The 27,475-nt window shown below is 41.9% G+C and overlaps 1 protein-coding gene across 14 annotated transcripts in view; it reads left to right on the forward strand.

Annotated features, from left to right (window-relative positions):
* LOC5575783 overlaps window positions 1-27,475 on the forward strand; it is a 336,132-nt gene that overhangs the window by 256,541 nt on the left and 52,116 nt on the right. For all 14 annotated transcript variants that reach the window (XM_021855894.1, XM_021855898.1, XM_021855899.1 and 11 more), the window contains 2 exons: window positions 13,036-13,400; window positions 25,015-25,305. In XM_021855894.1, coding sequence (XP_021711586.1) covers window positions 13,036-13,400; window positions 25,015-25,305 — 656 coding nt within the window. The remainder of the gene's footprint in view (window positions 1-13,035; window positions 13,401-25,014; window positions 25,306-27,475) is intronic.

Genomic DNA, 27,475 nt, shown 5'->3' on the forward strand with positions numbered 1-27,475 from the left:
TCTCATGGCTAACTCGATGGTTCCTTGGATAACATTTACACTGGTTTTGTGTTCTATAATTCGGTACCTTCTCAACTCGATTGTCCCTTAATGTCGAATTATGGAATGTTCACTGTATAATTCACGACGTTTAGTGCATACAGTCAGTGTTGATAGACTCACACACAAATCGATATAACTTAACTTCTTGGCTCTCATTTATTTTTATTTTCTTCTTTTTCATGGCATTTACGTCCTCACTGCGACAGAGCCTGCTTCTCAGCGTAGTGTTCTTATGAGCACTTCCACAGTTATTAACTAAGAGCTTTCTTTGCCAAAGTTGCCATTTTCATATTCGTATATCGTGTGGCAGGTACGATTATACTCTATGCCCAGGGAAGTCAAGGAAATTTCCATTACGAAAAGATCCTGGACCGACCGGGAATCAAACCCAGACACCTTCAGCATGGCTTTGCTTTGTAGCCGCGGACTCTAACCACTCGGCTAAGGAAGGCCCCTTAATTATTTTTATTTGATAAAACAAGATTTATGAACTACTATTAACATTCTTCAAGATTCAAACACCAACCAATACTTAACCAGAGCAATGGAAGCGTTTACTATCACTGAATACAGTCAAAAATCGGTATCGAGTGAGCTATAAGCTCAATTTTAAAACATACATTTTGTCATTGCTTTACATTTGTATCAGTGCTTGAATTTCGATTCGAAAAAGCCGATCGAACTATATTCGGAAAGAGTAACAGTTCGCGAACCATCATAGTTTGTGGCACATCGCATTCTGAGAGCCCTATGAATGTAAACATTCACTCTCTCGTTTGGTAAGTGGCACGAGAGCATTCAAGAGCAGCAACTCTCACATACTGCAACAGCAGAGGTTCCCAAACTTTGTAACATCGAGGTGCCCTTACCAATTTTTGGGGAAACACGCGGCACACTTACATAAAAAACGCTGAATTAAAAAAAAAACTGTGTATGTAAGCTTATAAAACTTTAATATTTTATTGTCCCTGTTCAGAACACGACAATATCCAAGAAGTATCGTTTCTTCGAAGTTAACTTCAAGATCACAAAGCGAATTTCAATTATAATGTAGAGTTTTGAACAATATTGAAATGCTGGTATCAGGTATCAGAAGGCCGGCTCCAAAGGCACGTTCCCCGCCATTTGGGAGATTTGTGCCATCGCCATATTTGAGCCTATTTCATCATCTACCCGATGGGAGAAGAAAGGGAAGGGAAAGATGGGAGGAAATAGGAGTGGGGTCCCTTGAAGAGGGAAGATCGCATAAGCGAATTGAGAGCATGTAGCTCCATGCCACTATGGGTTCGAACAGCGCCCTAAAAAGGGCACTGCAAAACGCATGAGCGTAAAGAGAGCCTATAGCTCATTACCACAGCGGGTTAAGAATAACAGAAAGTCCTTCTGAATTCAGTTTCACTTAATAAATGTTTACCAAATAATTGGAATCGCATTTGCGCAAAACTAGACAGTTGCATATCAGGTGATACGAAGTTCCATAATCGGAGTCACAACTATCACACACAAATGAGTCAACACGCTGAATATTTGCCATGTGATAGTTGAGTCGGCAGTGGCCTGTCAAGGCTCTGACCAAAAGACTGCAATTCTGCTTTGACAGATTTGTTAAATACTTCGCCATCCTTGGAGATGGTTCAGTAATGTAAAATTTTGTTTGACGACACGACTCCAAACTATTCCAATATTGCTTGTGCTGAGTTGCCGCCCTAGAATTAATCTGAAGCTTCACCTAGCACTTCGAAATTGGAATAGCCGGCTCAGGGCCAATGAAGTCATGCGATGCTCCATCGCGAGCTAGCTCATCAGCCAATTCATTTCCAGCGATGGAAGAATGACCAGGTACCCATACAAGGTTTACAGAGTTGACTGAATTCAGTTCCTCAATTTGAGTTCGACATGCGATAACAAGCTCCGACCTTGAGTTGGCCGAAGCAAGAGCTTTTATAGCCGCCTGACTATCTGACATACTTTACAAACAGCCAGACGTCCACTTCTCCTGTGAAGGGAGTTGTGTAGAAAATTTACTTATAATCAAAGTGACAAGCAATTATGAGATCACTCGAAGCAAGGACAATTGTGTCCCAACTCACCGGAAGTGGAAACATCCAAAATACTAGGATTTCCAATAGACGGAGAGAATCCATGGAATTTGATCACAATCAATTCCCAGTGTATGTAGCGATGATCAGATACTGATTCATCATCTGATACATGCCAATTCGTCAACTTGTGACTGATTCTGTTCGAGCAGAGCATCATGTCTAACACTTCTTCTCTAGCAGATACCATGAAGGTTGGGCGATTCCCTAAAATAAGTAATCCAAGATATGAACTACTTAAGCATTTTATCAGACTGGAGCTTCTCAAATTGATAGCTGAACTGCTCCAGATGATGTGATGAGTATCAGCATCACTGCCCACAAGGAGCAGAAGGCCTTTTCATAGGCAGTGAACGACAACTCGTTTGAAATCATCCATTGGGATGGTTCATCATGTGGTAAATACACCTCATAACGAAAGACGTATTTCCTATTGAGGTCACCAACAGAAATATCAATTGTGACAGCACATACATCTCTGGTTGTTAACTCAGAAATGAGTGTAGCAACGATAACGCTATTAACGAGCACGCATGCACGAGGTATGGCACGCGAGTTTGCCATTTAATGTTTCTGAAAGTAGCAAAAACTGGGTCCACAACGTTACCTAGATAAAAGTTCACAAAAGTAAAGTTTTTGAACAAGCGCCATTTGAGCTGTAGCATTTGCATGAGTCTACAAAGATTGATCATTGCTGATATTTTATGCTGAAGATTGGTCTAACAAAGCTATCCTAACCGTAGCCACTACCCAAGCTGTAAGCTTATAAAACTTTAATATTTTATTGTCCCTGTTCAGAACACGACAATATCCAAGAAGTATCGTTTCTTCGAAGTTAACTTCAAGATCACAAAGCGAATTTCAATTATAATGTAGAGTTTTGAACAATATTGAAATGCTGAGATGCCACTCTAACAAAAATATGTGTTTCAAAACAAAAAAATAAATCGCCACGCATCCAAATTGAAACGTAATTATATGCATATAATTAATGACCAATACAGCTTAAACTGTAGCTTTGGATTTTTTTACTGGTGGATTTTAAAGTAAGAAAACAAAACATCATAACCTTCAATGTACAAAACCTTATAGAACGCAAAATTGGACATACAAAATTTGTATCGTAAAGTACCCATATTCCGCGCGCGTTACTAATTTCGCTCACTGACATTTCAAACCTGTGTTGCGAAAGAAATTTTTGTTAACTAATATTTTAATAATTCTTCTTCAGCCATGGATTTATAACATGCTATAATGTAGTCCAATTTGTATTAAGAAATATGAATAAAATGGCAGTGAGAGAAATGAGGAGCGTGCGCGAAATATGGTAGCATCACGGTAGAAGCATGGAAGTGCATCATTCGAAATGGTTTTCTTGGCAAGAGAAATATAAATGTGGGTATTGTAAAACAAGAAAATTGGTTCTAAAATAAGTTATTCTTGCTTTACATTCGAAAAAATAAATCATTCAAGGTCAATGGTTATGCTTAAAAAAATCTGAGGTGCAACTCACTACACAGCTTAAATATATTGTTATTTTAAGTTAATTTTCTTGAACATATTTGGAAAATCGGAGAAACGCAAATTTGAACCACCATCAATGATGTAAAACTCAATCATTTTGAATTTGAAATCATCCGAAAATTCATTTAATCTAAATGACCGTGGAAAAACACATGAAATTGGATTGTTTTATAAAGCAGTCTGAATTTCCCACGTTATCGAAATTTGAAAATTTCGTTGTATGCAACTTTCTTGCTTGCAGAACCTGTACATATATACATAAACTCATATATACATAAATTTAATTGGAAAGCGATTGAGGTGAAAACACCATCGCAAAAAGTTATTAAGATTGATCTTGACTGGTATTTTCTGAACTTATTTTTGGATTTTTGCTTGCAGCCACAATAAAAATTGTTTACACTTTTATTTCATCGCTATGTTATTGAAGCACCAACGCTTTTGATTATAGCTACAAGTTGAAATCTAAATTTAAAGCTATTGAACAATATTCTTCGATGTTATAATCCATTTAAAAAAATGGACTACGTTAGGCGAATCCTCAACTAATTGGCTACGGTAACGATCGTTTTAACAATTCAATAGAATCTAGAATTTTAAATGCAATTTAATCGTGTTATTATCTGATTCTTCACAGATGTATAGTGATCGATTGAATCGTAAAGGTTTTTTTTACTGATTTCCGAGTTCGTTGTAAAATAATTCACGGCGCCCCTGAAGAAGTTCTACGGCGCACCAGGGCGCCGCGGCGCATAGTTTGGGAAGTACTGTGCTAATGTGAAGCAATAAAAGACCTTTGAAGCATGCATGTAAATTGCTCTTGAGAAGTGCTTGAATGAACTGCAAGAGTAATCCGTGGATGAAATGCTGTAGGAATTCCCATAGAAATTTCTGCAGAAAATATATAAGAATACCCTGTTCGAACTCCTGGAAAAGTTCCCTAAAGATTTCTTGGAATACGTAATGCATCGAAGATTTTTATAGGAATCAATATAAAAATGGCTGAATAAATAACTGAAAAAATCAGCGCGACAACTCCTCTGGGAAAAATGTCAAAGTACCGTAATTTCGGGTGAAATTGATCATTTTTCACGGTTTTTCTAGTCTGTTTTCTATAATGTTAACAATGTCAAACAACTAAATGCAGGAAAACAAGTGCGAAGGTGAGCCTCATCGACTTATGTACCGAAATTTTCTAACAAATGTCATTTTAGTGTTAACAAATACCTCTAAAATAATAAATCAGAGGATCTCATTTCAGGGTGAAATTGATCACTTGTCAATGCCATTATTGTTAGTTTCCAAAACAACTCTATATGATAAATTTGAGCTCCCTGAATCCGAATATGCTTTTAAAATTCTTAACAATGCAATATTTATATAAATAACGAATAGTTAAATTTCAAGAATTACGCGGAAAATGCCTAAATGTATGCAATTATATCTAACAGAAATTCAATTATTTCAATCATATGAGCTAATTGGTACGAGTTTTGGTGATGAAATCTGGTTAGGGGATACATCTCAAGCATCCTCATAAACTTTCAGGTTTATACCATGTTCAAATCCTTGCTTATAAATAGAAGTTCATAGGTGTTTGTCAATACTGCACCGTGCATGATTTTGAAATTTGACATTATTTTCATAGAAATAAACATTCTTTCACGCAAAAAACATCACAACACACAATTCAACAATACTTACGATAAACAACGTTCATTTACTGCAGCTTACATTGATGTTTGTGCTCCATTACGAATAAACAAAATCGTGTGATACGATGATCAATTTCACCCTTCTGATCAATTACACCCGATTTTACGGTAATCCATGTCGAAATAACCGAAGGTAGGTAGCAAGTTGAATTTCCTGGTGTGAATTCTGGTGAAATTTCAATTAAGCACCCTTTGAATAATCTCTGAAGAAATTTCTGGGAGAATTAATGGGAAATATCCAGATGAATTTTGGAAAATTTCTGTGGGAAGAAAATTCTATTCAGAGTGCAGAGCGACGCTGCACGTTAAGAAAATTCCATTCAGAGTGACACTTAAAATCAATAAAATCATACATATATGCCAAATTTGTCGCTTATTCATACGACAAACCATGCGAAAATTTGAATATTACTACATTCCCGATATGCATCGCGTAATCGGTCATGAACACAAACTCATGTAGGTAATGCAACTTTACACGATTTGAAGTGTAAATTTGCGATAACCATTCCCTCTATGTGCATATGAATTTTATAATGATTTGACAACAAGAATTTTTCTGAGAATTTTGGAATTTTAGCTAGAAATTTGTATCCTATGAAGGAATCTAGAAATTACAGCAATTGTGGGATTATAAAGTTCCTAACATTTTCAAGATTTCAGTACTGAGAATTTGATGAAATAGCGGTAGAATTTTCAGCTTTCTCTGTGAATGAAAAAAAAACAGCATGTTGAACTCCGATGATGGATATGGGATTCTTAGTATTTCTGTGGTGTTCTCGTTATTTCGGTCGGTTTCCTGGTAGTATCCCTGGAATTCTTAGAAATAAAAATAAATTCTCACAATAATGGTTGAATTAACGATTTTCTTTTACATTTTTACATTCAGACATTCAAAGGTTTATACTATAATTGAAGATTTCTTCAGAAATCCCAACGGAACTGGAAATTAAAAGGATCTAAAGTTTACAAGAATTCCAAAGATTCGGACCAGAGTTTGTAGGAATCTCACTGAAATCTCAGAGATTAATAGCCAGATCAAATACTGGATTTACAATATTGACAGGTACTTGCACCATTGCAATGCATTGTTTTCAGATTTCCCAAAGGAGGGAAAAAGAACGATTTTCTGATGACGTCACCGTGCAATGGGCTAAACTCAACATTACTACATTTTATTCATACCGCCCAATGTCTGTTGTAGCAGATATCTAATTCTAAGTAGATTTTTGAGAAAATGCATTTCTAACAAAATAGTCGGAAAATAAGTGAGAATTTTAACGGATTCTTTTCCAAACTTCTAATGTAGCATGGTTGCTGTTATTTCCTATTCTAAGGGACTACTATGCCGTACAGGACAAAATTAAATGTTTTCAAGACTCGTATTTACATTTTCCATAAAACATCCAGAGTTGATCTTTATGGATTTTTAGGACACCCTTAGAGAAAAGCCTGAACAAGCATTTCATTCATTTTCAAATTCTTAGAAAAATTTCCTAGCTTATCTTCAACGAAGTCTAACGGATTTTAATGGATCTATTGTTAAAATCTTTCCAGGAATGTGACCTACAAGATTTTAATTGGATTTTGTCAAAAGAATCATATTAAAAAGCCTTCAATTGAAATTCTTGGTAGAATTCTTCAAAGTTTCATAGTGATCACCTTACATGATCAATGAGAGACTCTACATATGTGATTTTGCATGTAACTGACCAAGGTGTGAATGAATTCTTTCCAAAGCTTCGCAGAATGTTTGAAGAAATTTGAATGGGTCACTGCTTTACTTGATATGATTACAAAATATAGGTATTCAAAGTTATGATCTTCATACTGTATAGCAGACTAACGGTGGCAGCAGTGACCACATTTGGATCTTCCTGAGGGTTTCTGATGCTAGACATGTATACTAGGGCAATTCAAAATTTGAAGGTATTCAAAAATGCAATATCTTTTTATCGTCCTTACCACAAAAATAGCGAATATCTCTTCTCCTATCCGTCAGATTTAAATACTCTTTTCAGCAAATTTCTTCATCATGGTTTGAATTATGAATTTTCACTATGGGATAATAAGCTTGTACATACTTTTCAGTACCAACGCATTTGGAATATTTTTCAAAATTTCAGTTTCTGGAAAGAGCCCGAACAAACGAGTCGGTTGGGTGTTTTCCCCTCATTTTTCGCGCGATTTTCTGTGAGTGTGGTATGAAGAATCAAGCGCTCAAGTTCGCTTTCAAATGTCCGGCGTGATTTTTTTTTTATTTTCTAGCTTTGCTCTTTGTTTGTTTCCGAGCGGAATCTGTATGCTGTACGTGAAGCTGAAAGTGGATTTTGGCTGCTCATTCAAGGATGAAGGATTAATTGGTGAGCTCGTTTCATGCTTTTATTTCAAATATGTATGACTGCACTTTTTATCCTTATAACGGTGTGACGAAAATATGATTTTTTCCAACAAACAATGAATGGTTCGTCATTGTGAGTGTCGGCATACTTTTATTCATAAATTTTTAATGTTTCACACTCATTTTTTTTTTTTCCAAAACACCCCTTTCTTTTAACCGTTATTTTTGTAATTTACAAAAAAAAATTCCAATGGTTCGACACTATAAGCGTAGATTTGCAGAACGTTCACTTTATTTAACAAACTTTAAATGGTTCGCCATTGTCGATAGTGTCGGTATAACAGTGTTCTGTGGTTGACCACAGCCAATCCAGTTTATTTTTCTTTTCATATGAGTAAAATACGATAACACATGCCTTCATTCTGAATGTTGCGTTTGGCTTTCTTTCAAAAAACTTTGAATGGTTCGTCACTACAAGTGTTGACACCAATTCCTTCTACTTAGAAATTTTTCATATTAATTGAAAATATTATATTTACAAACATGTTCATATCTCACAAATAATTGTTGAGATGGAAATGAGAACTTCTCTGAGAAATCACTTAGAACATTAACCAAATTGGATTCTAATGCTTGTGAAAATCTTGTGGAATACTAGTAAGAAATCCTTGAAACAATACCTGGAAGAATACCATTTCATGGTTTTTGTAGGAGGTCCTGGATAATTTTTCAAGCAACATTGAAGAATTTTCCGAAAGAGATTATCTGAAGCATTTGTTAAAGGAATCTGAAGTAAAATTTTACGAAGAACCTTGGAAAACTGTTGGTGAACCCTCTAAAGAATTTGTGAAAAAATCGTTGCTAGGTGATCTTGACGAAAATGTTGATGAGGCTCCTAGAATTTCTCTTACATGTTTTTGAAAAATCCCCAGTTATTAATGAACAACTTATTTAAAAACTCAAAATTCTGATTTAAAAGTTATAAAACTGTAGATAACCTAAATTAAATTAATTAACTCATTACGCGTGGTAAAGATGGATAAATTATGTGTAAAATTATGAAAAAATCCACGTGCTCGGCTAGGATTTGAACCCAGGACTCTTGTATGTTAGACGAGCGCTTTACCGACTTAGCTATCAAGCCACTTGATGATCCAATAACTCAGTTGGTTACAAGTTTTGAATTTAAATCCACGGGTCCGCGTGAGCTGTAGGGATTTAAATTCGAAACTTGTAATCAACTGAGTTACTGGGTCACCAAGTGGCTCAGTAGCTTAGTTGGTAAAGCGCTCGTCTAGCATATAAGAGTTCTGGGTTCAAATCCCAGCCGAGCACGTGGATTTTTTCATAATATTACACTTAATTTATCCATCTTTATCAGGCGTAGTGAGTTAAGAAATTTAATAACCATGTGGATTGGATTACCGAAAAGCTCAATATATGTGTTACTATGTAGATAACCTCCTGGAGAAAAATTGAAAAGAATTTTAAAAGCATTATCTGACTTTGGATGTTTATAAGTTATTTTAATGAGACTATTAAGGAAATTTTATTGTAATATCAGAAAACCTAAAGAAATTTCAGGAAAAAATGTTGAATAATAACTATTCATCTTGGAAATGGTTTTCCGTGGGAATCCTAGGGGGAACTGACAACTTGTAAAGAAGTTCTCGTAGAAAGCACGAAAAAAGTACGGAAATAACTCATGAAGAAATTACCATGGGAAATCTCAGAGGAATCTCAATAAAGCACATGGTTGAATACTTGTAAAGTTCGTTGAAGAATCATAATGGATATTCCTCGTGAGTAATTATGGAAAAATCTTGACGTTTTTTTACTATTCAATATTTTCCGTAGTGTCAGCTGAAATTTACAAATGTCATTGATGGGCAGTGACAAAAAACGATCAACTGATGGAACATACACTTCGTAGTTGCTAACTCCGTGATCAATCAGAATAGTTATGTTGCACAGAGAACCACTCAGATGAAGCTTGGGTTTTAGCTTTTCTCCATCTTCAATGTACAATCACACTACTCTTGATATTTTTCGATTGATAGCGGCGCCGGCCCCGTCCTTATGTCCACCGGGGAGAGGAAGTAAGTTAATTAGTTAGCTGTTATTACCGTAATCCGGGGGCGAATTGATCACTATTTCACAACTTTTTATCCCTAGGAATTCGAATATTGTCAAATTTATTTCGGTAAAAACAGTACTTTATTGATCTCTATCAGTTTATGAAATCATTTTTTTATGAAATAAAATTTAACATTTCATAAAATTAGTTTTAATGTCAAAAATTGAAAATGACACATTGGGGCCATATTGATCACTATATAATAAAGCATATTTAATAATGTAAAATTTCCCTATTTACTAAATTTAGCTCTCCTGAATCAGAAAATTATGTCAAAATCCTTACAACTTGTGTATGTCATCATTTTATTGCAAAATTTAACTTTATAAATCTGCATAATACGCCTAAATGTATGTAATTTCCATTTAAATAAGCATGTTGTTCGAGAATAAACGGTTTTATGTGCAAAAAACTATTCCTGTAATGCTGTACGGTTTCAAAAATGAGTTCAGCAGTTCACACTGAACCTTACACAACATTTTTAACACTCAAAGTTTGCATGCAGGCTTAGCACCAGCAGATTGTTTAGTACCGACATTTCCAACAGTATTGCTAATACCTTCAAAAACTTGGAATATTTCTAGGCAAAACTGACCTTAATAGAAATAAAAAAGTTTAAAATCATCATTAGACATCTATTAACTAGAAAACATGGAATGCCAGTGATGCCAACGAAGTATTATTCATCCTTGAAAGGAAATACCGACCTGATCAAAATCACCCCAGTGATGGATGAGGTATTCGACCGTATGGATACCACTGTGATAAGCGGTTAAGTCGATATATTCAATTCTAGCGATAGATACAACTAATGATGTTTGCGCCTTAATGACGCAGAGAGATAGAGAAAGACAGCTATTAGAAAGTGTGTTACATATATGTGAAAGGGACGGGCCTGGGATTGAACCCACGACCTTCTGCTTGCAAAGCAGAAGCGATAGCCATTAGACCACCAACCCCGTCTGATAGGCAGTGACATGAGACAAAATCACAAATCTATCTAAATAAAAATGGAATGGTGTTTGCATGTCACGAAATGGCTTACGGACGGGTTAACAGATTCGAATGATTATTTCTTCGTTTTGTTCGTCAAGGGGTCCGACGTGTTTGTGTGTATAAAAGTCCCAGTATGTTCACCGGGAAAGTAGTAAAAAACGGGACTGAACGAAACCAGAAATTACTTCTGTAAAACAAAAATTTGCTAAGCCCCCTTCCAGAAATAAATCCTAGCTACGCCAATGCTAAAACTTCAATATTACTTAGGTCACTTTTGTTAGAGCGAACTAAACAATATTCTTGAAAAATTCCCTTCCGAAGGATGCCAAATTAAGTTCTCTTTACCATAATGATTACTTGGACTGGGTAAAATTCTATTCCTGATCTCTTTAGGTGATATAACTACTCACTTGAGAGACCTGTCAAGACGACGTTGTTTCAACGTTCAGTTTTGTCGTCATAAGTAAAACATTTGTGCTTATTTTCTTCCAGATATTTACGAAAAAGATCGCGATCTTTAAGAGTTTCCGGAAAAAACGTGAGAATGTCCTTCCTTTGCGATTTGGATGGAAACCTGGATTCCCCTAATGAAGTTCAAGATCTCCTGCCCAGGGTTGGGAAAAAATCTGAAATTCATTCTACTGTAGCCAAACAAAGCCAATCGCAGTCAGCGAAGCCAGTGAAACTCACGCCTACCGCTGCTGTAGGCAAAGAGCCTTGAAAATTGCAAAACACCCGTTGCTAAGGGTAACCTAAAATTACTGTAGAAAAATGTTCTATTTCCCGCTGCATTTCCCGCATTTAGAGCCTTCAATGACACTAAAGACTTAGAAAATTCATTTCCCCAACATAGGCTTTTTGATGAGATTCACGTTTTTGAACTACTGTACTGGGGAAGCCACGTGATTTTCGCTAATTTCAAGCCTACTACTATTACCATTCCCAGCACTGCTCCTGCCTGAATCCTCCAAATTCGGAACAACTGATCACGATTGGCGGCACCCTTTGTTTCCCCACTCGAATCAAAGGGTCTGTGCTAAATGCTGCTTCAATTTGATATTCGAAAAATGTGTCTAAACTCTAAAATGTGTCTAAGACTCTAAAGTCAAAAAAAAAGAGGGCGTGTTTTCCGGAGGATCGTCCTTTCTTTCAATTTTGCCTCTCTTTGTGACAGTTTCAATACCCACTCTTTTGGATGGAAGTTCTGAGCTCAGAGATTCACTTTTCCATTTGTTTGTAGTTGCCACCATATTCAGTAAATAAACGAACGGAAAAGTGACCTTCTAAGAGGTTCTTTCCCACGACTGTTTCCAAGAAGGATTACCACTGCTAGCTTTTGCTAACAGTACTGAAAAGAACTGTTTTTGTAGCACTGAATTATACAGTACTTTGCTTTAGATGGTTCTTAAAACTTCCAAGATCAGAAAGAATTTGTGTACGCATAGCATAAGGGTATGATGCCCACTCCGTAAATCTAGAATAAAGAAAATGAGTATCCAGTCGGTTCTTAGGTCTTTGGGATAGGCAGCCGGCCAGTGAATAACAACGAAATTGCATCTCAATTATATGAAAATGAATTGCAGATAACTTATTATATTTCATTTTTGTTTGAAATACTAACATATATGAGGGAATCAAATTCAAATATCTCCTTCATAGTAAATCCTTATTCGCGTTTGCATAAACTAACCGAATGAGTTTTTCGTTTATTCCATGCGTTAAAATTAAATTCCTGAAAACCTATGTCAATCAAAAACATTTATAAATCCCTAACAACTTCAATCATTTTATGTGTCTGTTCATTTGCCGGATGTTGCTCAGTCTATAAACGACATAAAAGAGATCAGATGGAAATTTTAAGAGGAAAATGCAATTCAAACCTGTGTATTACATTATCAACTTTGTATTCCAATCAGTCCGTATATTTGCTTGCATCTTTCAATGATCTGCTGCGAGCATTAAAAATACCCAGAATTTAAATACCCAGCAAATTGAATTTGATTGTAATGCTATCGAGCTGACAGCGCAGAAATGCGAACCCTTGTGGAAATAATGAAAGGTTTTCAAATCCCTTTTCAACATGGTAGCACATATCATTCCTGTCCCTCACTTTGTTGACGTTACAATACAGCCATCTCTCCCCAATCACATAAATAATATAGTATTGTTGTAATTACACAGAATCACGCTTCGGTGCTGGTCGAGGGAACCTGCCAGATCCCGGATCCGGTGTACAAGCTGGTCGGATCGATTGTCTGCTTCTACATCCCGTTGTGCGTGATGCTGATTACATACACCCTGACGGTTCGCTTGTTGGCGCAGCAAAGTCAGAACCTGTGCGGGGCTGCCGGAGCCGTGGCCAGCGCCACTGGAAGTTGGTCAAGCGGATGGCTCGGGCAGGCTCCGGTCTTCGACCGGCGAAACACCTGGAAGCGCATTATTAAACTAAGCTTGCCGTCGACCCCGAACCATGCTCACTCGGCGGCATCGACCGACACCGAGCTTTCAACGTTGGACAATCACGATCTCTGGCTGCTGGAGTCCAGGTACGTAGGGCAGGGGGTCTACTTTCTGACCCTGTGCCGTTTTTTTGAGTTAGTGGTAAAACATTTATACTATGAACAGATTTATTGCTGAATTATTTGAACTACTGAAATGTTTGAGTACGTTATCATATGGAAATGAGCCTCTTCGTTCTCATCGTAAAAAGCAGTTTTTCATGATGCCAATCTGTGATGAACGACCATCTTTCATGCACTGATTATTCGGTGTCGTAGTAGTAGTTTACGCAACAAGATGCAGGATGATATTTTTTACAACACGAGATGTACATTAATCCAACGAGGCTTGTCGAGATGGATACTTACGATGACTGCTGTAAAAATCTAGATATGCAACGAGTTGAGTGGGTACATTTTTTTTCAATTTCGTAAAACATCATTAGAGGGTATCAGAAATCTTATGATGGTCCTTAGATTTAACCAACATTTCATTTATTTAGTTAACATCTAAACAGATAACACTGAATCAACAATTTCACGCCACAATACTCGGTTCGAGGCCGCATCTCTCCACCCTCGGTTCTGCCCCACGCTCGCCAAATCGATACGCACTTGATCCGCCCACCTAGCTCGCTGCGCTCCACTCCTTCTTGTATCAACCGGATCCGACGCGAACACCATCTTTGGGTTGTTGTCCGGCATTCTTGCAACATGCCCTGCCCATCGTATACTTCCAGCTTTGGCCACCTTCTAGATACTGGGTTCGCCGTAAAGTTGGGCTAGCTCGTGGTTCATCCTTCGCCGCCACACACCGTTTTCCTGCACACCGCCAAAGATCGTCCTAAGCACCCGACATTCGAAGACTCCAAGTGCTTGCAAGTCCTCCTCGAGCATCGTCCACGTTTCATGCCCGTAGAGGACTACCGGCCTTATGAGCGTCTTGTACATGGTACATTTGGTGCGGGGGTGAATCTTTTTTGACCGCAGCTTCTTGTGGAGGCCATAGTAGGCCTAACTTCCACTGATGATGCGCCTCCGTATTTCAAGGCTACCTTATTGTCAGCCGTTAGCAAGGACCCAAAGTAGCCGAACTCGTCGATCACCTCGAACGTATCCCGTCTATCGTAACACTGCTACCTAGGCGAGCCCTGTCGCGCTCGGCCCCACAAGCTAGCATGTACTTTGTCTTGGTCGCATTCACCACCAGTCCAACTTTTGCAGCCTCGCGTTTTAGGCGGGTGTACAGGTCTGCCACCTTTTCAAATGTTCAGCCGACGATGTCCATATCATCCGCGAAGCAAACAAATTGACTGGATCTCGTAAAAATCGTACCCCGGCTGTTAAGCCCGTTTCTCCGCATAACACCTTCTAGCGCAATATTGAACAACAGGCACAAAAGTCCATCACCTTGTCGTAGTCCCCGGTGGGACTCAAACGAACTGGAGTGTTCGTCTGAAACCTTCACACAATTTTGCACACCTTCCATTGTCGCTCTTATCAGTCTCGTGAGCTTCCCGGGAAAGCTGTTCTTGTCCATGATTTTCCATAGCTCTGCGTGGTCGACACTGTCGTATACCGCCTTGAAATCGATGAAACGGTTATGCGTTGGGACCTGGTATTCACGACATTTTTGGAGGATTTGCCGTACAGTAAAGATCTGGTACGTTGTCGATCGGCCGTCAACGAAGCCGACTCGATAACTTCCTACGAACTCGCTTACTATATATGACAGACGACGGAAGATGATCTGGGATAATACTTTGTAGGCCGCATTTAGAATGGTGATTGCTCGAACGTTCTCACAATCTAACTTGTCGCCTTTCTTGTAGATGGGGCATATCACCCTTTCCTTCCACTCCCCCGGTAGCTGTTGTGTTTCCCAGATTGTGCCTATCAGCCGGTGCAAAAAAATGGCCTGTTGGTGCATACCCCTACGCTGTGTTAATTTTCTTCCAAAGTGATACGTGGCCAACGTAGGCCCGGTACCCTACTTGCAAACAGCACTGAGATCACCGTCGAGTGGGTGGCCGTACACCAATCAACCGTTGGGAGGCAGAGCAGGCGACCGAAAATGCACAAACAGCAGCTACTGATGATAGCAGCACACAATAGTACGGGGGGCACTTTCTTCACTGCTAGGGAGGCGAACTACACTACACTTTACATGCGACACACTTTATTGCTAAATCACTTTAACACCTTTAGCTTAAGTTATTTTTATTTCCAACTTGAGGTTTTACAACTTTTCTCTTCTGTGGGCTAACAACAACTGATGATTACTGATCGTCGGCTATGTTGGTTTACGCCTCACGACGCTATCAGCTGAGCCGATCAAGTTGCCATGGGGACGAATGTCATTTAAACTTCGGGAGCGTTAGCACCGTCCACCGCGTGAGAAGACAGATTTCTCACGCAGTGCGGCCAGAGAACCAACATACCCGCCGCCTTGAACGATTATGTTCAACAAAAACGTAAACAAAAACAAATCGTGTCTTAATCTAACAGAGTACATCAAGGTAAGTATTTTACAATTAATTTTGAGTTTTTCTTTTCATTTCAGGTGGTAACTCAAGAAAATTACTCCTCCTCGGTAGACATCGGATTGGCGGTTGGATTATTCGATTGACCATCATCTTGATTCGGATTCGGAAGCGGCAGCAAACAAATTTTGGTAATTGGTCGTACGATGACTCCTTTCGCAGTGCGTAGGCTGACAACACGCGTCAAATTATCTTTTCCAGGGTGCAGTTCGATGATACGCGCTAGAGGCCAGCGCGCTGTCGACAACATATCGTCGATGATGACCACCAGTCGCCCGGGTTGTATTTCGTTGTTCCGGACAGAAGGTTTCGTATCCTTCAGCATCTCTTGAAGATATTCAGTCCGCCAGTGGGACCAAAACTTCTGAACGTGCAACTGGAGTTTTTGGAAGTGTTCGAGTGCGCCGGTCGGTGTGTGCTGGATGTCTGGGTCGGGCAAGGCTGTCATCGACGTTCCGATGAGGAAATGAGCTGGCGTCAACGCGGCAAGGTCGTTTGGATCATCGGACATCGGCAGGAGTGGGCGTGAATTGATTGCGGCTTCTATTTGATGTAATACGGTGTAGTAGCTTTCGAACGATAATTTTATGTTTCCTAGTTGGCGAAATATATGACGTTTGGCAGTTTTGACCGCTGCTTCTCATAGGCCACCGAAATGTGGTGCCTTGGGAGGAGTCAAATGCCACATAATCCCTTGATCGGAGCAGGCAGAAGCGATTGTATTCTGCTCATCAATGCTTCGAAATCTTTCGAATAATTCGGCCAATTCACGCTTGTCCCCCTCAAAATTCTTCCCATTAACCGAATGCAAGTGGCTTGGGATTCCTCTTCTTGCTATGAAGCGTCTTAATGCGGCCAAAAATCCCTGAGTTGATAGGTCCCCGATTAGCTCCAGATGGACAGCTTTCGTGGTGAAACACACGAACACGCATAGGTAAGCTTTTGCAGGAGAAGCTCGTTTATGGATGGGTTTGAGGTAAAGAGGACCAGCGTAATCTACACCGGATACAGAGAAGGGACGGCGTGGGATGACTCTGGACATCGGCAGCTGGCCAATTTGCTGCTGCGAAGGCACAGGACGATGACGTGAGCAGCGGAAGCAGTTTCTAACGATGCCCTTGACTAATCGACGACCATCTAGAGGCCAGTTCTCCTCACGGATTGACGATAGAAGAAGACGCCCGCCGCCGTGAACAAGTTTTTGATGGAAGTGCTCGCCAATTAGACGCGTAAACTGATGCGTCTTAGGGAGGAGGGCAGGGTGCTTGGACTGATATGGTAGTAGAGACATGTTTAGCCGACCTCCTACTCGCAAGAGTCCTTCCGCGTCTATGAAAGGAGATAAACGACGCACTGTAGATCTTTTTGGAACAGGATTTCCTCGATGCAGTTCCTTGATCTCTTCCTTGAAGGCATCTTGTTGGGCAAAGCGGATCAAAAGAGCATTGGCTCTAGCAAGTTCTTCAACAGTTAACGACGTTGTGCTTTGCTCGATCTCTTTTGGGGATGCAAGTGGCTGAGTTTTGGATTTCGAACGAGATTTGGCGGCAAAACGCAGGCAGTATGCGACAACGTGGAGCAATCGGCTGTAAGATGACCAACGAATGAACCATGGGTTTATACTGGCTGTTGTCTGCACTGACACTATGGCGCTTTTGGACTCCAGGATTTCTTCTGTGACGGCCGGAGGATTCGAGATTGGCCAGGATTGTAATGGTTTTGCCAACCACGATGGACCATGCTTCCATGCTTTGCTTTTGACGAAATCCTCTACAGTCATTCCACGTGAAACTAGATCTGCAGGGTTTTCTGTACCGGATATATGATTCCATTTGCCACCATGTGTGTAATGCTGAACTTCTGATACTCTGTTGGCAACAAAGGTCCAGGAGCTGGGAGGTGCACGAAGCCAGTACAGGCATACAGCAGAATCCGACCAGAAATATGAAGCTGTCACGTGGACTCCGATTGATTCTTTGATGCGGTAGTAGAGATGCGATGCCAGGACGCAAGCGCAAAGCTCCAGTCTTGCTATGGTCAACCGCTTTAGCGGTGCAACCTTGCTTTTTGAAGCCAGCAGTCGAATTTTAACTGTTCCCAGGGCGTTTTCGCAGCGGACGTAAGTGCATGCTCCGTATGCAGATGTGGAAGCATCGGCAAATGTGTGCAACTCTATTCTAGCTTCCGGCAAGAACGCGTAACGGTCGATTCGATAGCATGCGATCTTTGGAAGTTCTTGTCGGAAAGTTTCCCATTTCAATCGAACGGTATGTGGTACTGGCTCGTCCCAGTCACATGAGAGTGACCACAGCTCTTGCATCACGATTTTTGCAGTGACAACAACAGGTGCAATTAGGCCAAGCGGGTCGAAGAGTCTGGCAATGTCGGAAAGAATGGAACGTTTTGTCGGTGGGTCGTCTCGAGACTGAATTTGGGATTCAAAACGAAGTTGGTCTGTCTCGGGTTCCCAGCAGATTCCCAGGGTCTTTATGGACTCATTTGGATAAAATTGCAGGCTTGATTGAGTACCAATCTGGTCGTCCTCAAGCCCTCGTAGAACTTCTAATCGATTTGAGGCCCATTTTCTCAGAACAAATCCACCTTTAACTAGAAGTTCAGATAACTCCCCCCGAAGCTGGACAGCTTCCTCAATAGAGTTTGCTCCACCTATGTAGTCGTCGACGTAAAAGTTCTTGGGGATAGACGGGCCAGCTAACGGGTATTTATCACCTTCATCCTTCGCCAGCTGTTGAAGCGTACGCGTTGCTAAAAACGATGATGGAGACAAGCCATATGTAACCGTACGCAGCTCGTAGGTTTCGATGGGAGTGTCCTTTGAGAACCGGAAGAGGATTCGCTGAAGAGGGCAATCGTCTGGGTGCAGTACTACCTGCCGGTACATCTTTGCAATATCGCCGACCAGAGCAACTGGGTACGTCAGAAACCGAAGAATTATAGTGAGAAGGTCATCTTGGACCACCGGACCCACGCAGAGGGCTTCGTTGAGGGAGAAGCCGGTAGAAGTACGGGCCGAGCCGTCGAATACAACTCGTACCTTCGTGGTTGTACTCTCCTCCTTTATCACTGGGTGGTGGGGAAGATAATAAGTTTGGGAGTGATTTCCATCTTCCTTCTCGACCAAGCGCATATGGCCGAGGGCGAGGTACTCCTTCATGAAGTTGTGGTAGTCCTCCTTCAATTTCTGGTCCCGATCGAGTCGCCTCTCGAGTTGATCGAAACGTCGTAGAGCACTTGTTTTAGATTCTCCTAGCATCGCATCAAAATCTGGCTTGCGAGGTAGACGAACAATGTAACGGCCTGTTTCGTCGCGAAATGTTGTGGAATTATAGAAATCTTCACAGTGGCGTTCTTCCATAGAGTAATTATCGGTAACGGTAAGCTCTTCAGTTTTCCAAAACCTTTCCATGCTTTCCTCGAGTGTTAACATGGAGATTGCGACGACGCTAGGAGTAGTAGATTGCTGCTGAGCAATATTTGCGGAACCCGTAACGACCCAGCCGAATACACTGTCTACCAGAATCGGAAGATTATCAGCCAACTGAAGACGAGCAGTGCTTGGGAAGAATGAATGGAAGTGCTTGGCGCCTAGAACCATGTCAATCTGTTGGCTTTTGTTGAACATGGGATCGGCCAACGATAAATTATCCGGAATTCGCCAGTTCTTGACGGAGATATCCTGTGCTGGGAGATCTGCAGTCACAGTGTCCATTAAGAGAAACTCCACACTGCATTCAAAACTATCGTTCCTCGATTTGATTCGAGCGAAAATCGATTCACGTACCTTTTTTGACAGATTGCCTGCCCCCTGGATGGTCACGTTCACGGAGTTCCTTTTCAAATGCAACCTGCGTGCCAAGCGATCGGTAATGAGATTCGGTTGAGAAGCACTGTCGAGTAATGCACGAGCGAAGTGATCCTGACCGTAAGCATCGACAACTTTGACTAAAACTGTCAACAGGAAGACGTCCTCGCGTGGCTGTGGAGCGGAAGCACTAACAACGACCCTGGGAACACTTTCCGAGGCTTTGGAGGACTGAACTACTGGCTCAACGGCGGAGGAAGCACTGGACGGGATGGCTTGCGTAGACATTGACGTACGAGAAGAAGACGATTCATTGGCTGGCCTAGAGTTGTCGCCGGAGTGCAGCATGGAATGATGACGCTTGTTACAATGCTTGCATCTATAGCTCGATGGACAGTTACGAACGATGTGGTCACCCTTGAGACAGTTGTGACAAAGACGCTTGCTCGAAACGAGTTGCTGCCTTTCGGAAGTCGAAAACCGATTGAATTTCGCACACCTCATTAGCAGATGCTCCTGATTACAAGCGGGACATTTGGCACCAGAGCTAGAAGTTGAGGCACATGATAAAACCCTGAACTGAGACGGCCTCTTGGAGGTATGAGTTGATCCATTCGATGCTGATGCTGACTGGTGATGATTAACCAAAATGGATTCCAAAACTCGCATGCGACGTTGAAGAAACTCTATCAAACAATCGTAGTTTGGATCGTTATTGGTTGACGCGTGATCTTCCCAGGCCTTGAGAGTGTCGTCAGGAAGCTTTGTGCACAGGAGGTGCTCCAGAATGCTGCTCCAGGAATCAGTCGGTTCTCCTAGCTGTCCTAAAACCTTCGTGTGACGCTGAAACTCGTTAACCAGCGTGTGCAACGATGCAGCAGTTTCCTTTTTTGCTGATTGAATGTCGAATAACGCCTGTAGGTGTCGCTTCTTCAATAAGTAGTCGTTGGCGTACCGATCTACCAATGTTTGCCATGCTAGGTTGTAATTGATGGAACTGATAGCAATGGACTCAATCAGCTGCGCCGCTTCACCCTTCAGAGCCGCTCTTAAGTAATGAAATTTCTGGATCGCTGGTACTTCAGTGTTAGAGTGGATCAAAGCCAAAAACGTGTCATGAAATCCTAGCCATTGCATATAATCCCCATCAAATTCAGGAAGAGAGATCGTAGGAAGCTTCAACCCAGACAAAGCGGAAGAGTGCGAAGAGGTTTCAGGGAAGCGAGCTTGTTGAGTGAGAACAGGTAATTTGGAAATTAAGTCGGCTTTTATTCTAAAGAGCCGAGGCTCGAAATCGGCACGGACATCAGCATTTGATTGCCTACCTTCATCGCTATCCTCCAGATCTTCCAGCTGCCCCTGCACCTCCTCCAACGTTGCTCACATGTTGTTGAGGTACTCCAGTCGGATGGGTACCTGCACTTGGTCTCGTTGCGCTTCGTAGGTGTCCACAAAAGCCTCTGCCCGACCCAGCGCGGTGATCATCGTGGTCCTCCGGCTAAGCAGCGTTGCTTTGTGATGCGGCGACGCCATCTCAGAAGCGAGGGGGGGAAAGGGGCGATGTACGATGTACAAATGATGAGTCTGTCGACGAGAAAAGACCACGGTAGGCCTGGCGGGAAATTTAGTGATCACTTGGAATGGTACTCACCAATTCCAAGGCAGTATGTGTCTTGAATTATCAAAAAATATTAGGTCCTGGCACAGCGAACGTGCTGAACGTTGAAAATCCGCAAATGATCCTCGAAATTGTCGTGGCTCGTAGGTTCGTGAACGACGGCGTTCGAAAAAACACCCGAAACTATCCGCTTGATGCGAATCCGGCTTATCGCAGACACGTGCGGAGCTGGCGCAGGAATCAGGAACGGCGGGATGGTGTCACGAACAGGACAATGGAAGCGGCTATGCTTCTATGACGTCACCAGCTTCTCGGGACGTAATGGCGGGATGGCGTGGCTTGGGTAGCAGCGGGCACCCTACTACAATGGCGCTGGATGGTCGCGGCGTGATGGCGACAGTCTATGGATACGAAAAGCCAGATGGAGTGTCCTTACAATGGCGACAGCTGGCCTAAGGATGTGCTCCACAGTGGTATCGCAACAATCGAATCCGGCTCGTTGAAGAAATCGCATGTAAAGAGAGAAACGGGGAAATCTAGAGGGCACCTGCGAGACCCCAGACACGCATCGGACATGTAATTACCTGATGCCCGATTATTCGAGCCTTGAAATAATTTTACTCTCCGGAGTGGCGCGAGCAAGATGGCAGCGCCCAGTAGGTGATCCACTCACGTGCTTCTGAATCCACGATGGCGTCGAAATCCTGGTCACGGCACCAAATTATGTTGGTGCATACCCCTACGCTGTGTTAATTTTCTTCCAAAGTGATACGTGGCCAACGTAGGCCCGGTACCCTACTTGCAAACAGCACTGAGATCACCGTCGAGTGAGTGGCCGTACACCAATCAACCGTTGGGAGGCAGAGCAGGCGACCGAAAATGCACAAACAGCAGCTACTGATGATAGCAGCACACATTAGTACGGGGGGCACTTTCTTCACTGCTAGGGAGGCGAACTACACTACACTTTACATGCGACACACTTTATTGCTAAATCACTTTAACACCTTTAGCTTAAGTTACTTTTATTTCCAACTTGAGGTTTTACAACTTTTCTCTTCTGTGGGCTAACAACAACTGATGATTACTGATCGTCGGCTATGTTGGTTTACGCCTCACGACGCTATCAGCTGAGCCGATCAAGTTGCCATGGGGACGAATGTCATTTAAACTTCGGGAGCGTTAGCACCGTCCACCGCGTGAGAAGACAGATTTCTCACGCAGTGCGGCCAGAGAACCAACATGGCCTGACCAGCCTCTCCGGGCCCATCTCTATGAGTTCAGCTCCGATATCATCCTTAACCTCCCTCAAAGTGGGGGCTGGTTGGTTTCCATCCTCCGCAGTACCGACAAAAGCATTTCCTCCGTTGTCCTGACCTTCATTGCCTGTGCTCTCAGCGCCATTCAGGTGTACGTCGAAGTGCGCTTCCACCTTTCGATCACCTCACGCTCGTCCGTCAAAATGCTCCCATCCTTATCCTTGCACATCTCGGCTCGCGGCACGAAGCCGTTACGGGATGCGTTAAGCTTTTGATAGAACTTACGCGTTTCTTGAGACCGGCACAGCTGTTCCATCTCCTCGCACTCCGTCTCCTCCAGGCGGTGTTTTTTCTCCCGAAAGAGGCGGGTCTGCTGTTGCCGTTTCCGTTTATAGCGTTCCACGTTCTGCCGGGTCCCTTGCTGCAGCATGACCGCCCGCGCTGCATTCTTCTCCTCCAAAACCTCTTGACACTCCTCGTCGAACCAATCGTTCCGTGGACTCCGTCCCATGTACCCGACGTTGCTCTCGGTTGCATCGTTGATGGCTTCTTTTACTATTCTCCAGCAGTCCTCAAGAGGGGCTTCATCCAGCTCACCCTCTTCCGATAATGCAGCCTCGAGGTGCTGCGCGTATGCCGCTGCGACATCCGATAGCTTAAGCCGCTCTAGGTCATACCGGGGCGGCCGACGGTACCGTAGGTTGTTAACGACGGAGAATTTTGGGCGCAGTTTGACCATTACCAGATTGTGGTCAGAGTCGATGTTAGCGCCACGATAGGTCCTGACGTCGATAATGTCGGAGAAGTGCCTACCATCAATCAGAACGTGGTCGATCTGCGATTCTGTCTGCTGTGGTGATCTCCAGGTGTATCGATATGGAAGGTTGTGCTGGAAGTAGGTGCTACGAATGGCCATATTCTTGGAGGCGGCGAAATCAATTAGTCGTAGGTCATTTTCGTTCGTCAGCCGGTGGGCGCTAAACTTTCCAATAGTCGTTCTGAATTCCTGCTCCTGGCCAACCTGAGCGTTTAGATCTCTTATGATGATTTTGACTTCGTGGCTTGGGCAGCTGTCGTACTCGCGTTCGAGCTGCGCATAAAAAAAGTCTTTATCATCATCAGTACTTCCGGAGTTGAGGGCTGTGCACGTTTATTATGCTGAAGTTGAAGAACCGGCCTTTGAGCCTCAACTTGCACATTCTCTCATTGATCGGCCACCACCCGATAACGCGCCTCTGCATATCACCCATCACTTTGAAAGTTGTTCCCAGCTCGTGTGTGTTGCCGCAGCTCTGGTAGATGCTATGAATCTCTCTAAACGTTCGCACCATTGATCCCTTCCAGCACATTTCCTGCAACGCTACGATGCCGAATCCGCGGTCCTTCAGCACGTCGGCGAGTATGCGTGTGCTCCCGATGAAGTTGAGAGATTTACAGTTCCACGCACCGAGCTTCCAGTCGCTAGCCCCTTTACGTGGCTGTGGTCTTCGCCGATTGTCCCGGTTCGTATTCTCTCGTTGATTATTCGTTGCTTGATTTTTTTTATGGCTGGCTTGCAGGGCCTGACACCAACCCCCTAGATTTCCAGAGGACCATTCCCCCTAAATCTTCGGAGGACCATAGTACACAGTTTAGCTTACAGTCCTTCTCTAGCACTCGGACGATTATTAGCCGCCCTTGATATGGGAAACAGACGCTGTTGACAGCCACTCCTAACATGGAATACAGACGCTCCAGGTTTACAGAAGCAAACCCCCTTCCCTTTTAGCATATGACCAAAGTACCCGATCTTCCCTAAGGTTGTTCGTACCCCGGCCAGTACCGCGAAAAGGTAGGGATAGCAATTGCTGAGCAGGAGGCTAAGGATTGCACAAAGGGGTATACTTTATTTCTTCAGGTACGCGAGGTACCAATGGTACGCCATGCCCAGCCATTTACCAACCTCTTCTAATTCTTTTTCTTCGTATAACGTCCTCACTGGAACAGAGCCCGCTTCTCAGTTTAGTGTTCTTAGGGATCATGCACAAATTACGTCACGCTTCGAGGGGGGAGGGGGTCAAGTCAAGCGCGACAAGCCTTACAAAAATTTCAGAGGACTCATACAAAAAACGTGACAAAGGGGGAGGAGGTCAAGGTCAAAAAAGTTGAAATTTAGCGTGACATAATTTGTGCATTATCCCTTATGAGCACTTTCACAGTTATTAACTGAGAAAATACAATACTGAATTATGAAAATATGTAACGTATTGTTTGCACGTTTTGAAAAAAAAATCACCTACATGTCGGCTTTATGGGCCAAAGCATAGTGCTCTCACCCTAATAGCCCACCCAGAATCAATTTGTTATAATGGTCATCGCTCCTAACTAGTGTCGAGGGCCAGCCCATTTAATTCAATGTTTTCACCCTCTATTCCCACAGTATTCCGGAGCCGACGCCATCGACCATGACGGCGTTGCACCAATTCGGGGAGGAAATGCTCAAGCTTTCACGTGGTTTGGAAACGGTCACCAACAGTACCCACAACAACAACAGCAATATCAACAACGGGAACAGTAATAAAAATGGCAACACAATACGAAACGGCGAACAGCAATCCCGTGAAAGTGGATGCCCCTCGCTTCTGCTGCCCACCACGATTGCCCACCATGGGACCAGCGAGATCCGAAACGGACCCGGGACCGACACTGATGGAAAAAAATTTCCTCTCAGGTATGCAAACAATTTCTACGCTCAACAGTTTACAGAGCATCAGGGATGCCAGGGGATTTTTTTATAATCCAATTGCACAGATATATGTTATCTGCTTCGAAATATTAAAACTGTCTCAAGCTGTAACCATTTTGACAATATTGTTTAGAATGGGATTTGCTTTAAAACTTAGGATCTCTAGAAGAATATAGAGAAGTAAAAATTAGCTTTTTCAAAAAACATAAAGCCTTAATTTCTTTCAAAATAAACTCTTGGAATTTGATAAGACAATTCTGAATAATCTGATTTGCTTTATAAGTTATAGTTATATTCAGTAATCCAAAATATCCTTCAATATTCAGATCCCTACCTTACCTTGATGGCTACAGCGTAGCGTCACGCCATTGCCGGACGTATTGTAGAGCTCCATCTTCGTCGGTCTTGGGCGAAACTTCTCCAGTTGCCCCGAACGTTTAGGGTCGCCAGGTCCTCTTCCTCTGCGTACAGCCAGCGCACAGTGGGACGAAACTGAAAATTGACGGTCAAAACCTCTTAGAGACCAGGGTTGTTAACGTTAATCAACGATTAACGCCGTTAACGTTATTTTTTCTCGAGATCAACGTTAACGGCGTTTCGTTGATTTTCATGTTTTTTAACGTTAGCGTCAACGGATTGCGTTGAATTAACGTCAACGAACATCGTTAATCTTATCGTTGATTACTGGGTGACCTGTGTAGATGCAATGAAAATTTTCGCTACGTTGATAAACAAGTTGTCTCCATGCAAATATCGTAACCAAGGAAATTGAAATAAAAATCTTGTTTACGGGTATAAAAGGATGCAAGCAGCAAGGGCCAAGAACAATGGACCAATGCACGAGTTCACGAATTTGACGTTTGAGCGGTGCCAAATTCACTAGTTGCCATGGTCACATAAATAACACGGCACCGCTCAAACGTCAAATAATGAACTCGTGCATTGGACCATTGTGTTCGAGTGGAAGAGAAATCCGGACGCGTTGCAAATAAAGAACTACCGACCCATGTCGCCAAGTGGCCTTTTCGTCGAGGAAATTTTCAAATACTGTACACTGGTTTCCGGGAAGTGTAGGCGTTTCGACATTACAAATTTCAAGGCTGAAGGACTGCATGGATTGAAAATTGTTGGCGCTCACATCGCAGACCTTAGCAATTGAAAATTGTGTTGCATTTGCTTGATCTCCTGAACATACACATCTGGAAAAACATCTGGTGGTCACGAAGCTATTTCCTGCAAAATTAGTTCATCTAGTCAGTGACAAAAGTGAGTAATCAAATGCTATTTTTCTAGACAAAATGCCTGTGTTTGGGACCTGTATTTCAACTTCTGGTAGTTCGAATTGACTGAAATTTGAATGACGAACTACAAATGACCTGCAGTTATATCTATAGCGAATTCCTTATATTGCATTGCAGTCATTTACCAAAAAGTTCCAGAGGGTTGATCAAAGACAAAAGCAACCGAGAGATTTTATTACCTAATTCAAAAACGGTATGTTTTGGGTGGTGAAATTTGTTCAACGAATTTGTTCACATTCAGAAGTTACGTAAATTTGCAGAACATACCACTTGAGCACTTCCATGAACCACTTTGGTATGGGGCGACGCAAATATGAGCTTTAGTTGTGGCCAAATATGAGCTCAGTAGCTTTCAAAAAAAAAATACTGCCGAAGCGAATCTAATGTGCCAAGAATAAGATCCGGCTCCTTACCGTTTGTAATCAAATTAAACAAATCTCTCTGTTCCCTATCTTCTATCTTCAAGCAAACCTCTGAAAATCTTCAAAAATGATTGCAATGTGATAAATTCACTAAAATTAAACCGGTTATTTGTAGTTCGTCATACTTATTTAATGGAAATTCCAACTAAACTGTGATACAGTGCCTCAAAGTTGCTAATTTTGTATGGAAAAACAGGATACAAGCTTTTGTCTTTGATTGGAGTTAAAAAAAAAAGTTCACTCATTATGAAAAAGTAGATGCAATAAACTAAATGTTTTTTTTTTTGTTAAAGTCTGAACACAATAGATAAATAAACCGAATTTTTTTTTTAACTTATTTGCTGTTTTATTTTTATGCCTCTCGCTACATTACATATCCTACTTGAAACAAACTCTGGGATTTGCTAAAAATATGGCAAAGGCCATAATTAA

Source organism: Aedes aegypti, chromosome 3 (assembly GCF_002204515.2).
Source record: "Aedes aegypti strain LVP_AGWG chromosome 3, AaegL5.0 Primary Assembly, whole genome shotgun sequence".
NCBI classification, from domain to species: Eukaryota; Metazoa; Arthropoda; class Insecta; order Diptera; family Culicidae; genus Aedes; species Aedes aegypti.